The sequence below is a fragment of the Archocentrus centrarchus genome, chromosome 2, assembly GCF_007364275.1.
Source record: "Archocentrus centrarchus isolate MPI-CPG fArcCen1 chromosome 2, fArcCen1, whole genome shotgun sequence".
Taxonomy (NCBI): domain Eukaryota; kingdom Metazoa; phylum Chordata; class Actinopteri; order Cichliformes; family Cichlidae; genus Archocentrus; species Archocentrus centrarchus.
In genome coordinates this window covers 19,564,496-19,579,559 of record NC_044347.1, presented here as the reverse complement: position 1 = coordinate 19,579,559, position 15,064 = coordinate 19,564,496, and the positions used below count along the sequence as shown (strand labels likewise).

At 38.4% G+C, this 15,064-nt stretch overlaps 1 protein-coding gene across 1 annotated transcript; it reads left to right on the top strand.

Annotated features, from left to right (window-relative positions):
* Nucleotides 1-9,789: 9,789 nt before the first annotated feature.
* On the top strand, nucleotides 9,790-15,064 carry LOC115798896 (T-cell surface antigen CD2-like). Its single transcript, XM_030755902.1, has 5 exons — nucleotides 9,790-9,850; nucleotides 11,353-11,643; nucleotides 11,824-11,903; nucleotides 14,669-14,843; nucleotides 14,964-15,064. The coding sequence occupies exons 1-5, from the start codon at nucleotides 9,790-9,792 to the stop codon at nucleotides 15,062-15,064; spliced, it is 708 nt and encodes a 235-aa protein (XP_030611762.1).

Below are 15,064 nucleotides of genomic sequence, written 5' to 3'. Positions count from 1 at the left end.
TTTAAGTTACGCTGACTTCTGGAGTCCTTTGTGTCAGCCATTCCTCGCCTGTTTCCTCCCCGGCCATGACAGTTTGCAGCCAGAGAAAATAGAGATGGGGGAAAAGCGCCTAAAAATAATTTTCATTTTGCTCTGTTTTTTGATATTGAGAGCCAAAAACTCAAACAGCCTTATTGTAAATATGCTTTATACAGATCAAATATCAATTTTTCTTTGCAAAATAAGGAGTTTATGTACAATTTCATTATTTTTCCCTCAGTAAATGTCTAAAATCAATTTGCGTTTTTTGTTTTTCTTCATTGTAAAACTGTTGATACAGTCCTTGGCATGCAGTAAATTGTAAATAACTGGCAGATATTGAAAATTCAAAGTGTTCTGAACAAAGGGGCAAAAGCACATACTCACAGGACATTTTAAGGCCTTTTTATAGTACAATAAGTAAAAAAAGTCCAGGCGGACAATTTGAGGCCTAGGTGTAAAAGGGATATATATACACACACACACACACACACACACACACACACACATATACATCATAACTATATACAGTATAGTATATAGAGACAGTATGTGGTGTGTTTGTGGATAAACGGTTACAGGAAGTGCTTGGGCAGAGGTGCTTTATTAATTTTTATACACGAATAAAAAAACTGACAGTGTCGGGTTTCAGGCGATGTTTTTGGCATAACTTCCACAGCCTTCTTCAGTCTTCTGTGAGGCACTCTCACAGAAGACTGAGGAAGCAGGGGTGCAGAAACTGAATTTGTACAGGTGCTTCTGATTATGCTGCTATAACAGTGGATCAGACTCGGATCACCCAGAATGCTTCCTCTGTTTCCCACGACTTTTTCAGCAACTTGAATCGCATGATGAAACTGTCACGTGATTTCAGAAAACTGGGCCTCATTTCGCTTTTGTCACGTGATTTCCTCAAAAACGGTACGGGCCTCCACAATGGCTTCCTTTGGACATGTCCCCTTTGCTCGGTACAGGCCTTGGGGCTTCGGTACAAGACGTAACATCACTACTGGAGCCTATCCCAGCTCTTATAGGGCGGGAGGCAGGGTACACCTTGTACAGGTCGCCAGCCTGTCTCATGTTTCGACAGATAATCATTCACACTCACGTTCACACACATGAGCAATTTAGCACCACCAATTAACCTAACCCCAATAACTGTATGCCTTTGGACCGTGGGAGGAAACCGGAGTACCCGGAGAAAACCCACACAAACACCGTGAACGGATCCAAAACTGATCCTGGTCCAGGTCAGTCACGGGGCCAGTGGTGGATGAGGGATCCGGGCCCTTGGTCCTTCTGTTGTCCGAGTCTCCGGTTATCGAGATCACACCGCCTCCTCCGTGAAGCAGAAGACGCGATCTGATTGGTATGTACCGTTTATCATCGCTGATGTTATCGTTGTTTTATTATGGATCACGGGGACTTAGGTCCTCAGTTGGACGCTGATAGTTTCACTACTACTGCAAGTTTGGCCTGCACCACAGGAACTCTGCTGCTTTGCTTTATTGGCTTGAGTTCCCATTCTGGGTGGACCAGAGTCATCTGTAACTACAGAAGTTAATATTTTTAATATCACTGCTGTTTGTGCTGAGGACTGTGAAGATCAATTATTCTGTATCCATTCACTCCAAAGTGTACTTAAATAAACGCCAGTGATTACTGTTAGAGGAGAGAGAGAGAGAGAGACTGCTGGGTGAGCTGCTTTCACTGATATCAGCAGAGACTGCTGACCCCCCCCCCCCCCCCCCCCCCCCCCAATAACTAATCGCATCAGAAAGTACAAAACTTCAAATGCTCCAAATGTTCATGACACTGAAGTAATCATTTTATTAAGCTCATATCTTAATGAGATATTTTCTTCTCCTCTTGTTTTATTCCTGAAGTGTTCCCTGATAAACTGTGGGGAATCAGTCTCTGGGTTTTCGTGGGTGGAGGAGCAGGTATGTTTTGTCTTCTGTGTAAAATCCTCACAGTTTGATGTGATGCTGACATGCATAATAATTCATTTTAAAACAATGAACACAAGAATCAAACAGATCATTTCTAATATTTATTTTCATGATTTTCAGGTATTGTTCTGATGCTGATCCTAATTGTCATCATTTGTTGTATCCCGATCAGGCGAAAAAAGCAAATGCTTTTTTCGAATTTATTTATTGTATTTGTTTACTTTCATTTATTTTAAAATCATTGCACTCAGACAAAACCATTCAGTGACTTAGAAACAGCCTCTGAAGCCTCCCATTTTCCATTTATTGAGCAGTTTTTAAAGCTTACTAATGGAGCTCCCCAAGGCCATGTGTTAGGGCCAGTATTTATATTTACACTTAAATTACTCTTATTGGTAGGACATTAGTAGTATAGAAATGTGGCATAATTAACACCTAGGTGTTAGCGCGTGCTAACACCTAGGTACACCCAACTTCAAAGCGCGTGCATGTGCATCCTTGTGTGCATGCGTGATCAATGATTTATGATTATGGCAGGTAGGTGTGAAAAAAGCAATGCGTGTGCACGTGCGTCCTCATACACGTACATGTGTGACGTGCGTGATCTAACAGTTGACCCCCACTCTCTCCTTACAAGGGTTTTATAGGAGAAAATAATTATTTAAGACGAATAATCCAGCATTAAAGCGGTCTTCCAGCGACACCAAAACAGCGATCCGCCGAACACTCATTTATTTACCACTCTATTTTTAATTTGATCTCCTCATTTGCACGCCCCGAATTTATCAGGGAAATCACTGCTTTTGACCGTAGAGTATCTGAGCCCACAATCACTACTTTTCACCAAACTGACATTAACACACAGGCGTATTAAAGTTTTTCCCAGACTTCATCAAAGCAGCTCAATCTCCCCAACACAATGTGTGAATAAAAACAATGTTCAATAAGGCAATATCCGAGTTCACCTGGGTGCCATAAAACAGACACTTATCTGTTGAAATCCTCTTTCCCACGAGTTTTCATCAAACCATAACCAAGTGACTGTGTTACAAGCGAGTTCCTCATTTACATACAGAAATGCTGTTGAGCCGAGTTTCACATCAATGCTTAAAACGTCTGGACAATCAATGATTATATCCTTCATCCGGACCCAGCTTTATTTCCACACACAAATAATTACACCAATGTTTTACTAAAAGCCGACGCAGCGCATTTGTATTAAAATATGCGAATCCCTATTTCCACTACAATTCCCATCACCCATAGTGCAATGCGCAGTTTTACGTCACAATCAAGCAACAGCAACCCGTCTTTTGTTTACAGATACAGCTGGCGGTGTTGTTGCTTCACATTATCAGGCTCGTCAGTTTCTTAAAACACTTTGTGGTTATTTTTAATTTGATTTTCCCCATTGGTGTCTTATCAGGAAAATGATTGCGCAACTCAGGGCCGGACGGATCACTTTTCCAGTGCACACAACCCCCCCCAGCGACAAACAGTGGGTCGTAAAAAAGATTCACACCACAGAGTCTTCAGACAAAGGTTTATTCACTCATAAAATGACCGTCCTGTATAAAACCGACAGAACATCCAGTCAGTCGGATCTGGCGAAGAGACTCGCGTCATTTCTTTCCTCATTTTCAGCAAATCTTGCTCATCGCGACTCTCTTAAAATGTACTGAGGCAAGTATAGTCTTTCGCATAAGATTATGTGATTCAAACTGTGTTGTGTATAGTATCTAATTCTTTTTTTAAAAATACTCATAAAAATAAATAATGATACATGTGTGTATTTGTATATATTACATTAATGATGGCTACATAACGAACGATGTTTTTTCTATTACAGCATTCACTAAAACCAAGCCAGAAACGTATGGGTCATCCCCATCACGGTTGCAGACCCATCCTGACACTTCCATCATCACCTCCTGCGTTTCACCGAATACCCGAAGAGGAACTGTCGGAGCGCGGTGTGTGTATTTTCCTATCTAAGGGGAAAAAAAGAGTTTTTACAGCCTTTCTTGTATTTCTGTTATCACATCTGCATTTTCTTAAAACACTAGCTGACTCTAATTTTCAGTCACAAAGAGACCAAAGGGGTCTGCACTCACACGAGGCCTGTTAGGTGACCTCTCAGTCATGTATACTTTTAACCATTCATCCCCTACTACCAGGGTGTGTGTTACTTTAGTTTCTGTTTTTTAAAATCCATAGTTAAAACTTCTGAATACTCTGTTTTTATTCAAGCATAATAAACCCGTCACCACTGTGAAAAGCATTATTGCATTAGGTTCTGAAGTTTGACTCGATAAAGTCAGAACATAAAGTAAAACATCACAGGTTTAGAATAGTATTACCCAACTAGTTGTACGTCCCTAATAATCACCTAAATAACCCAAAGTCTCTCATGTGAGGTGTAAATTGTTTTTATTCATAAAGAAACAAAAACTTCACATGCACCCTTGTTTTGATCAATGTAAGCTCGACAAGAACCCCTGACAGGTGGAGCTGAATAACATCAGGAGCTATTTTCCTAAAACACTAAGGACTGTTAGAAGACCCTTTAATCATTAAAGATATGTGTTTTCACACACTTTAACCATTGTGTGCATTGAATGATACCATAATCTTCTGTATTACCCCCTATGTCCATCCATCACTCCTATGTATAATTTAAATCCACAACTTGATGGTTAAGCCTATCTTTTGAGCTGGATAAATAAACTTAAACTAGTTTTTCACTAAATTAGGATGATCATCAGTTTTATTTTGAGAAGATCCTGAAAGGATCTATACCAGCTTTCAGCACCATAGGTTATATCCTCTAACCGCTGCCAACAGAAAGAGTCTAAAGTCAGAACAGAAAGATGCAGTGGAAACATCACAACTTTAAAATACGCTTTTTTCTTTAACACACTAAAACTGAGTCTGATCTTCTTCTCGGTCTTGATGCGTTTGCTTTAATAATAACCCTTTTGTTTGGAAACCAAACTGACCACAAAGCATACTTCTATACTTTTTTTTTCATTAACACAGATTTCTACGCCATAACAAAAACATTTTTGCTCATCAGAGCCACACATCACTCATTTCACAATAGAGCAGTCCGTACACACAGAGAGTTTAATACCTCTTGTAATGTACAGGCCCACAGACATAGGGTCATGGCCTGAGGAATCTGTTGCTGCCATGGCTCTTATGCTGGAGTATAAGAAGTTGTGTGTCATGTACTGTTTATATATGTTGAGACCCATACCTAGCTACAGTGTTTGCTATGAATGTACATATATTTGACAGTTCAAACTGGAATATTTCCACATGTTTTGCTGTAGATTGGATCCAATAAAAAAACCTATCCCTATTCTCACAGTGTGAGTGGGCTGAGTCTGTAGAAACTGAGTCCTCACAACTTTATGTGACCCAAACAGATGAAGAACATCTCTGTAAATGTAAAAACGCCAAACTAATTACAGATTTGATCTTTGTAACAACAACCTGAGTATACACTCGTTTTTAAGAGAAGACGCAGCCGAAGACTCACGCAGCACCCGCGCACAGTTATAACGTCATACCCCGGCGACTGTGTTTTGAAAACACAGCGTTATAGAGGTGAGATGTAGCCTAGCAAAAACGGGCAAATTACAACACATGTATTTTTTATTCATGTTTCCTAAGTGTAACACTCTAAGGAGGACATATGTGGATAAGGCTTAACAGAAAAAACTTATCACATGCACACATGAGTGTCATAAAACCTATAAGACCTTTTGGTGTGACCCACTAAAGTCACAACCATCCCCAGTCTTTCCTAAAATGTGACAGTTCAGACGGTCGTAAACAAAGCGGTTGTTGAATCAGCTTTTAGGACATCGCTGCAGCCGGTTCCCTGCTTCACCTCGAAAAATCTTGTTGTCCATACACAGATTAACTGATGCCAAACAATATAAGACACAATCATATTGTGTTATTGTATCTGTCTCTTTAACCTTTGTTTACAAAACAGTACAAAGAAAGTGTGTTGCATGCTACAACAGCACTTTTTTTCCACTCACACACACGCAGGTTGTCTATATTTAATCAGACTAAACACACCTTAGTTTGATTTCACTATAGTGGACTTAAGTATTTTTCATAGTATCATATCACTGTTTGTTGTTGCTCAAAGTCTGCAACAACATGTTTTTAAAATAAAAGTTTGTAATGCAGTGCTGGTGAGACAGCTGCAGTTTTATACACAAATCTGCACACTATCACCTGTCAAAGTATTGATCAGACACTTGATGGTTCGTATAGTTATGATCCATGCCACAAAGACCAAAACATAATGTATTTATATATTTTTTTGTGTTTCAAGCGTGTGTTACAGACGGGTCATTGAGCTTAAAAGGAAAAAAAAAAGTCCACACAAAGCTACTCATAAATCCTAAAGGTGTTAAAGCATCTTTGTACTTCAGCACCGCTGTTATCAACATTATTCTTAAAGATAATTACCCATCTGTTCATCTGCTGGTTGATCCATAAAGACTTAATATGTTCATATATCACAGCAAACATTTCACAATTTCCATGTTGGACACGCAGGATTAGCAGATGTGTAGACACACAAAGTATTTTGTTTATCTCCACAGTTTTGTATATCACTCCTATTGTGGTTTTAGTTTAAAGCAGCTGTATAAGAGAGAGAAAAGCAGCAGATGAATGTGCAATGTCGATGAGTTTCTGCGTTTTTTAAACATGTAAATATCAATTTTCCATCCTGTGTTCACTTGTTTAGAGTAACAGGATAAATAACAAAACAAATGTGGAATGAGGAGAGAGGAGGGCTGATTTGTATAAAACTGTTGTTTCCTGGATAACCTCACAGAGGTAAATCTTTATAGGGGATCACTTTTTCACAAAGGGCCAGGCAGGTTTGGAAAGCTTTTTTCCCTTAATAAATTAAATAATTTAAAAGCTGTTTTGCATTTACTCAGGCTACCATTGACTGATATTAAAATCTGTTAGAAGATCTAAAACATTCAAGTGTGACAACTACTATAAAGGTGTGCTATTGTGAATGTAATATATATATATATATATATGTATATATATATATACACACAAAGGAAAGGAGTAAAAAAGAAGAAGGAGAGCAATGCAAAAAAAAGAGTGAATGAATCGACCATCATTCCCTTGACAGAGAGAACAGTGGGATGTTCAGTAGGCACCTTTTTAACTATATCAGTAAGTAATTAATGCTGTGTACTTCCGATAAATGCACCTTTTTGAAGCTGAAAGGTGTGTGCAGTTTTTTCATTTTCTAAAGGTGAGCATGACAGAAAAAGTTTGATGTAAGTAACATTCAGGGGTTCACAGAGTTTTCAGAACTTTGTGTCTGTGTGTGAAAACTCTCTTTCCTCATTAACTATGTGGCTTTGGGTTAATATCTGGTTGTGGTGGTTAAAACACACACCTGACATGTTTACATGTACCTGTTTCCAGGGAAGAGCTTGGAGGTATTCATACAAACAGTAGACAACAGTCCTGGGTTGCATAATTGAGTGAATTCAGACACACAATATCAAAGGTTTCTCCATTTTTGCTGCTCCTGGACAGCTCGAAAGCAGTTAGGCACAGAAAAAAGTGCTTGTATGAATGGATGAATAAGGAATGTTGTATGAAGCACTTTGAGGGCTCAAGTAGAGTAGAATAGCACCATCTGAGAACCTGTCCATTTACCATTTACTTGTATTTACCATTTACTAGTATGCAGTCAAGTTCTCCAGAGACACATCTAAAACCTGCAGGACACTGGGCCATGAGGACTGGATTTGAGAACCACTGGTTTAGTCCAACCTCCCTAGTCTTCTATGATCTTGCCAAGCTTTCGTCTCTGTTATAAGTGTTTCCCTGCTTTGCTACTTCTGTTTCAGTTTGATACTCCTTTGTCTGATGTCCATGCTCTTAGCTCCACGAGTTCAGCTGTGTCTAATTTCCCAGGTGTTTCCACTCTGTCCTGGTTGTCCTTCTGTGAATATATAGCCTCAGTTCCCCATTTGTCAGATGGTCGATTTACCCCTGTTTTTGTGTGTTCTGGTGGGTGTGCTCCAAATATTGGGGGATAACACTCCTCAGTCTCCCTGGTAAGGTCTATGCCAGGGTGTTGGAAAGGAGGGTCCGACCGTTAGTTGAACCTCGGACTCAAGAGGAACGATGCGGTTTTCATCCTGGTCGTGGAACGCTCAGAATCTCATCTCTGCTCTCTGCAGATGATGCAGTCCTGTTGGCTTCATCAGGTGCAGTGGGATGGTTCGCAGCCAAAAAAAAGGGATGGATTTTTATACACCATATATACTCACAGTACCTGACAATGTTTCATCAAGATTGGTCCACTCGTCTGGGTGGAGATAGAGAACATACAACCATACATACAGTACAGTCATTATGATATTGAGTATGAAATACTCTGTGTATACAGTGTTCAGTAATATTATATAATGCTGTTGATCTGTGGAGACTGGGATTCCTCTGTTATCTAAGAGCAAAAGAATCTCTAAAAAAAGTTTAATTCTTTTTTCTTCTCCTTTATGCCTGTTGGTTCCCTGTGGAGCAAAGGGCTGCACAAAAGCCTAAAATTGTCATGATCCTGGGTCTGTTGGTTTTGAGTCTTGATTATGTGTTTAGTTGTCTTATTGTGGTTTTGTAAACTTGGATTTTGTTTTCCGTTTAAGAGATTCTTGTTGATGCATGTGCTCACACTCGTGCTCAAGTCTGAGTTAAGTTTCAAGTGATTTAGTATTTTGTGCTGCTGGCTTCTGGCGCCTCAAGCTATTAAAGCTGAAGTTTAACTCACGCCTCTTGCGTCCTGCATTGGGGTCCTCTGCCTGTCCGCCACAGTGGTTAAATGACAGAAATAGCCCTTAGAAATTGCGCAGACAGTTAATGTAATTAGAATGAGTGGAAAAAAAGCAGAAAAATCTAATTATATTTTGCATGTGTATTTAAAAAAAGAACAGATTTAAGCTGCTGCTCTTGTAGTAATCAGGATCTAACAAAATAAGAAGTGTAGGAGAAGATATTTTGCTTTGGATTGCTTCAGTTATGAATGTTTTCTCTTTTTTTTTTGTGATTGCCCTACCATTAACTAATTAACCTTTGGTCACAGACTAAAACAAACAAAGACAGACTAAAACCAGGTTTCATATGAATAAAGTTGCATTTAGCTCAAGTTTGCGCTGGATAACCAAAAGCTGAATTACTTCGAGCTAAAATGGGTGTAGACTTTCCCCTGTGACAGTGTAGCAGCACAAAAGCAAAGGCACAGCTCTCATATATCTGTGTGTGTGCGTGCATGAGTATCTGCTGCATTAGAGTGTTAAGGTCAAACGTGTGGGGTGATGGTGTTTTTCTGAACTTTCATCGTGTCAAACCTTCAGAGGTAAGATGATTAAACCTCGACATGATTAGTTTTGATCTTGTAAATCAGGTGTTTCATTAGAAAGAAATGTTAATGAAATGTGTTCTCACGCTAAAATGACATCACTTTGTGTTATTACACTCTCAGAGGTTTGGGATCTCACTCATTCCTGATGTATAAACCTGAAAGAGTACAAAATCAAAACGAGTCTCATTTCATTTATTTTCATTTGTGACGGACAAGTACCAAAAACACTCTTCAGCCTCTTCGATCGCTTCCTTTCGAGACCATACATGTGCATTCATGTATTTTATGTGTGTGTGTATGGTGACACACACACATAAAATATGTGATGTTACTTTGCTCTGACAGAAAATAAAGTAAAGCTCATGTTCTTTTATGCTGACTGTGATGAAGAAGATGACTTCTGCTGCTGCCATCACCGTGTTTCTGCTCTGCTGCTTCTTCATTGGCTCCACAGGTATGAAACAATTCATCTCTTTATTCTGTCAGGTGCAGGTTTTTAGCTTTAAATTACAAAACTTACTAATTACAAACTTAAGATTTTTATACTTTACATTTATAATTAAGATTTATATATTTTTTATATTTTATATTTTGATGATGTTGATGCAACTGGGTCATTAAAATTGACAAAACTGACAAGAGACAAGTCAGGTCGATACACCCCCGTGGTTTATAATGAAGGTGGAGAAAGTGTAGGGGACTTGCACAGTTTGCGTTTGTGTGTATTAGGTAGGTAACAACACACTGTGGATTCTTTTATTCTTGTTATAAAATATGTTACAGCAAGCAAGTATTTTGATGCATGAAAAGCTGTTTTAATCGTGCAGTAATATTTGTTTTGTTTTATAAACGTGTCATCAGCAGTACTTCATATAATGTTGATATAATTAAATCTTCTTTGCACAGACCGAGTGCAGAAGCCCACAGTGACGATGAAGTGTACAGACTCTAACACAAGCGTCAGTTTTACTTGTAATGTTGGTCAGGTGAGGACAATATTTAATGTGCTTTACTCACATTTATTGTATTCTTCATAAAGGTAACCCATAATTATACGTCAAAAGAATCTGTAAACAAAGAGTTTCAGTAGCCTCACTTGCTCTCCTCAGAAACAGCATAAATGAACTGATGAGAGTTGACCACACACACACACACACACACACACACACACACACACACACACACACACACACACACACACACACACACACACACACACACACACTGCTGTATCAACAAGGTTTCACTTCTATTTATTATTTCATTATGTAGGACAGGAAAGAAGCCAGACTGTTGGTAAAAGTAAATCGAGCTGTAATTTTGGCCAAATTGTGCTGCTGTGGGCAACCATTCTCTTTTTCTCATGTTTTTAGGTCACAGCATTAGATGAGGGACTCAAACTGCACTAAACAGCTTTTTCAGAGATTTTCTGATCCTCCTGAAGAGAATTTCTGTCAAATTGGTTCTGTCATTAGTAAAGTTCTCAACTCTATTGTTTTGACTTTTCTGAGTTCACTATTTGCACACATTTGACTTGAAAATGTGTTTGTGAGTCATTCCAGAACTTCGAACTAATCAACAAATTATATTAACTTCTACAGAACGAGAACTTTGAATGGTTTATGGATGATGTAAAGTTAAAAGAAAAGCAGAAGACGCTGACGAGAGCAGCCAAAGACGTGGCAAACGCCCGTTTTTATTGTAATGTTTTTAATGCCGTCAGCTCTGCGATCAGTCTGCCTGTTAAACAAAACTGCTATGACCCGGGTAAGTGTTAGTGAATCCAATATCACTCCAAATGTTTGAACATTTACAAACAAAATCCATTTTTCTTACAACTGCACTGTTTTTAGATATGCTGTGGACTGAACATTGACAGAAAGATATAACACAGCATTACTTATTGTAACACAACTAATATTTCATCTGATTCTTGTCTTTCTTTATGTTTCAAAGACTCTCAGGGTGGTTGTGACCAGTATGCTGCAACAGGCACAAGCGTTACTGTGCCCCTTAACTACACTTTGAAGGAATCAGATACCCTGAAATGGCGGCACAATACAACATTCATCTTTAAACGCAGAAATAAAAATATGACCCGAGGGAAAATTGATGATGTTGATGCAACTGGGTCATTAAAATTGACAAAACTGACAAGAGACAAGTCAGGTCGATACACCCCCGTGGTTTATAATGAAGGTGGAGAAAGTGTAGGGGACTTGCACAGTTTGCGTTTGTGTGTATTAGGTAGGTAACAACACACTGTGGATTCTTTTATTCTTGTTATAAAAGTATATATTACAGCAAGCAAGTATTTTGATGCATGAAAAGCTGTTTTAATCATGCAGTAATATTTGTTTTGTTTTATAAACGTGTCATCAGCAGTACTTCATATAATGTTGATATAATTAAATCTTCTTTGCACAGACCGAGTGCAGAAGCCCACAGTGACGATGAAGTGTACAGACTCTAACACAAGCGTCAGTTTTATTTGTAATGTTGGTCAGGTGAGGACAATATTTAATGTGCTTTACTCACATTTACTGTATTCTTCATAAAGGTAACCCATAATTATATGTTAAAAGAATCTGTAAACAAAGAGTTTCAGTAGCCTCACTTGCTCTCCTCAGAAACAGCATAAATGAACTGATGAGAGTTGACCACACACACACACACACACACACACACACTGCTGTATCAACAAGGTTTCACTTCTATTTATTATTTCATTATGTAGGACAGGAAAGAAGCCAGACTGTTGGTAAAAGTAAATCGAGCTGTAATTTTGGCCAAATTGTGCTGCTGTGGGCAACCATTCTCTTTTTCTCATGTTTTTAGGTCATTGAAGAGAATTTCTTTGTCACATTAGTTCTATCATTAGTAAATTTCTCATCTCGGTTCTCTTTTATTTTCTGAATTCACTGTTTGTACATGTTGAAAATGTGTTTGTGACCCATTCCAGAACTTCTTGATTTTTTTTTTAATTTTTCATGCAAATTGTTTTTGATTAACTTCGAACTAATCAACAAATTATATTAACTTCTACAGAACGAGAACTTTGAATGGTTTATGGATGATGTAAAGTTAAAAGAAAAGCAGAAGACGCTGACGAGAGCAGCCAAAGACGTGGCAAACGCCCGTTTCTATTGTAATGTTTCTAACGCCGTCAGCTCTGCGATCAGTCTGCCTGTTAAACAAAACTGCTATGACCCGGGTAAGTGTTAGTGAATCCAATATCACTCCAAATGTTTGAACATTTACAAACAAAATCCATTTTTCTTACAACTGCACTGTTTTTAGATATGCTGTGGACTGAACATTGACAGAAAGATATAACACAGCATTACTTATTGTAACACAACTAATCTAATATTTCATCTGATTCTTGCCTTTCTTTCTGTTTCAAAGGCTCTCAGCATGATTGTAATGAGTATGCTGCAACAGGCACAAGCGTTACTGTGCCCCTTAACTACACTTTGAAGGGATCAGACACCCTAAAATGGCGGCACAATACAACATTCATCTTTAAACGCAGAAATAAAACTGTGATCCAAGGGGAAAATGATGATGTTGATGCAACTGGATCGCTAAAGCTGACAAAACTGACAAGAGACAAGTCGGGTCGATACACCCCCGTGGTTTATAATGCAGATGGGAAAAGTGTGGGGGATTTAGGGAGCATGCATTTGTGTGTAATAGGTAAGTAACAACACACTGTGAATACATTTATTCTGGTTGTACAGATATACAAATATCATTTGTACATTTCATTTTATTATGAAGCCATTGTTCAGTTTTATCATGCAACAATGGTCTGAAGAAAACTGCATATAATATAATTATCATCCAAACCAAGTCCCAGACTCATCTAATTTCTTACATGATTTTGTGGTTGGTTTGTTTTTTCTGTGTCTCTGATTCAAAGACTCTCGGGATGGTTGTGACCTGTATGCTGCAGCAGGCGATGCCATTGTTGTTCCTCTGAACCACAAGCTGCACAAAGCATCGGCCTTAAAATGGAAACACAATGATAAAACAATCTTTTATCAAAGAAAGATCAAATCTCTTAATCCCACATTCGTTAAGGGGAAAAAGGAGGACATTAATCCAGATGGGTCTCTAAAGCTCACGAATCTAAACGCAAATGACTCGGGAATCTACATCGCTGGGGTTTTCAATCAAGATGGAACTTTGGAAAATAATTTGAAGACCATACGTTTATGTGTGTTGGGTAAGGTAACAGCAGATTAGATTTATTATGGTCCCATGAATATGATATTTCTCATTGCATTTCTTTTTATACCTCAGCTGGATCAAAAATAAAGGCATGCCGTCACCTGAATACTGAATGCTTTTGCACATCACACTGATATATTTTAATAATGCATTTTTGAATTGATCTCTCCATAACAATGTGTATTGATACATTAGAATCTGTCATAAGTTCCTGTGTAATCAGTGTTTATTTAATGCAACGTCAGCAACACTTCATATGATATCAGTGTTGTATCCAAGCTGTCTAGCCAGCAAAAAAATGGAGTAGATCCGTGTACAAAATGATCACCTTTACTCAGCAGAAAACCAACGGTCACATCGGTACATCTCCATCACGCAACAACAACAAACACAGTGCATTCTGGGACATGAAATGCATCTTGGGAAATGTAGTTCAAACTAAGTTCAAACTGCAGCGTTAAATTAGGAACATACATTAACAAATCCTTTAACTAGTAACTGTTCACTCATGTAAATAAATCAAATATAACATGAAATCCTCAGTTGACTATAGTCGGTATTATATGGGAATATTGCCTTACTGTCCTTCAAAGGCCAACCAAACAAAGTTGCAACAATCAGTGTAATCAAATCTTCTCTACTCAGCACGTGTGCAGAAGCCCAGAGTGAGGATGATGTGCTCAAACAACTCAGATGTCAAATTTACTTGTGCTGTTAGTCAGGTAAGAACAGTATGTCATGTATTTGATGTAAATTTGAAGTGTAGCCTGTTCTCTGCACCCATGAGGGCCCCGCAGACACAGATGAACATTAAAGATGAACATTAGCTTGCAGCCGTATCTGGAACAATATGTTTATTGGTTATTGCTGCCAAATAAAATGAAATGGGGAAAAAAATATTGCTGAAAATTGCATGTGCCTTTAAAATATGAATGCAGTCCATTACAGGATTTTGTTTTCACTTCTGGGTATTTTTGATTGTTGTGCCTGAAGTCTAAACCTTCAGCCAACCCATGAATTATATTTTCTTCCACAGAATGAGAACAATTTTAAAATTGAGTGGCTGATGGATAATAAAAAGCTGGAAGAAAAAGGGAAGATGCTGACGAGAGCAGCCAAAGACGTTTTAAACGCCAGTTTCTCTTGTAATGTTTCTAACCCCATCAGCTCTGAGATCAGTCTGCCCATTCAACAAAACTGCTATGACCCGGGTAAGTATCAGCTATATCAATTTCCATTCACCTTTTTAGACGTTTATATAAAAAAATAAAACTTGTACCAAAGTTTAGTCACTTTTAGTGCATGTTTATGTGAGCGTGGCTTTCGTGCAGACTGTGGTTTAAAGCTAGACATCGACATGCAATCATCACCCAGCCTCAGTGACGTGGTGAAGGGAGCTGTGCAGAATGCCCACAAATTTCATTTAGACTGA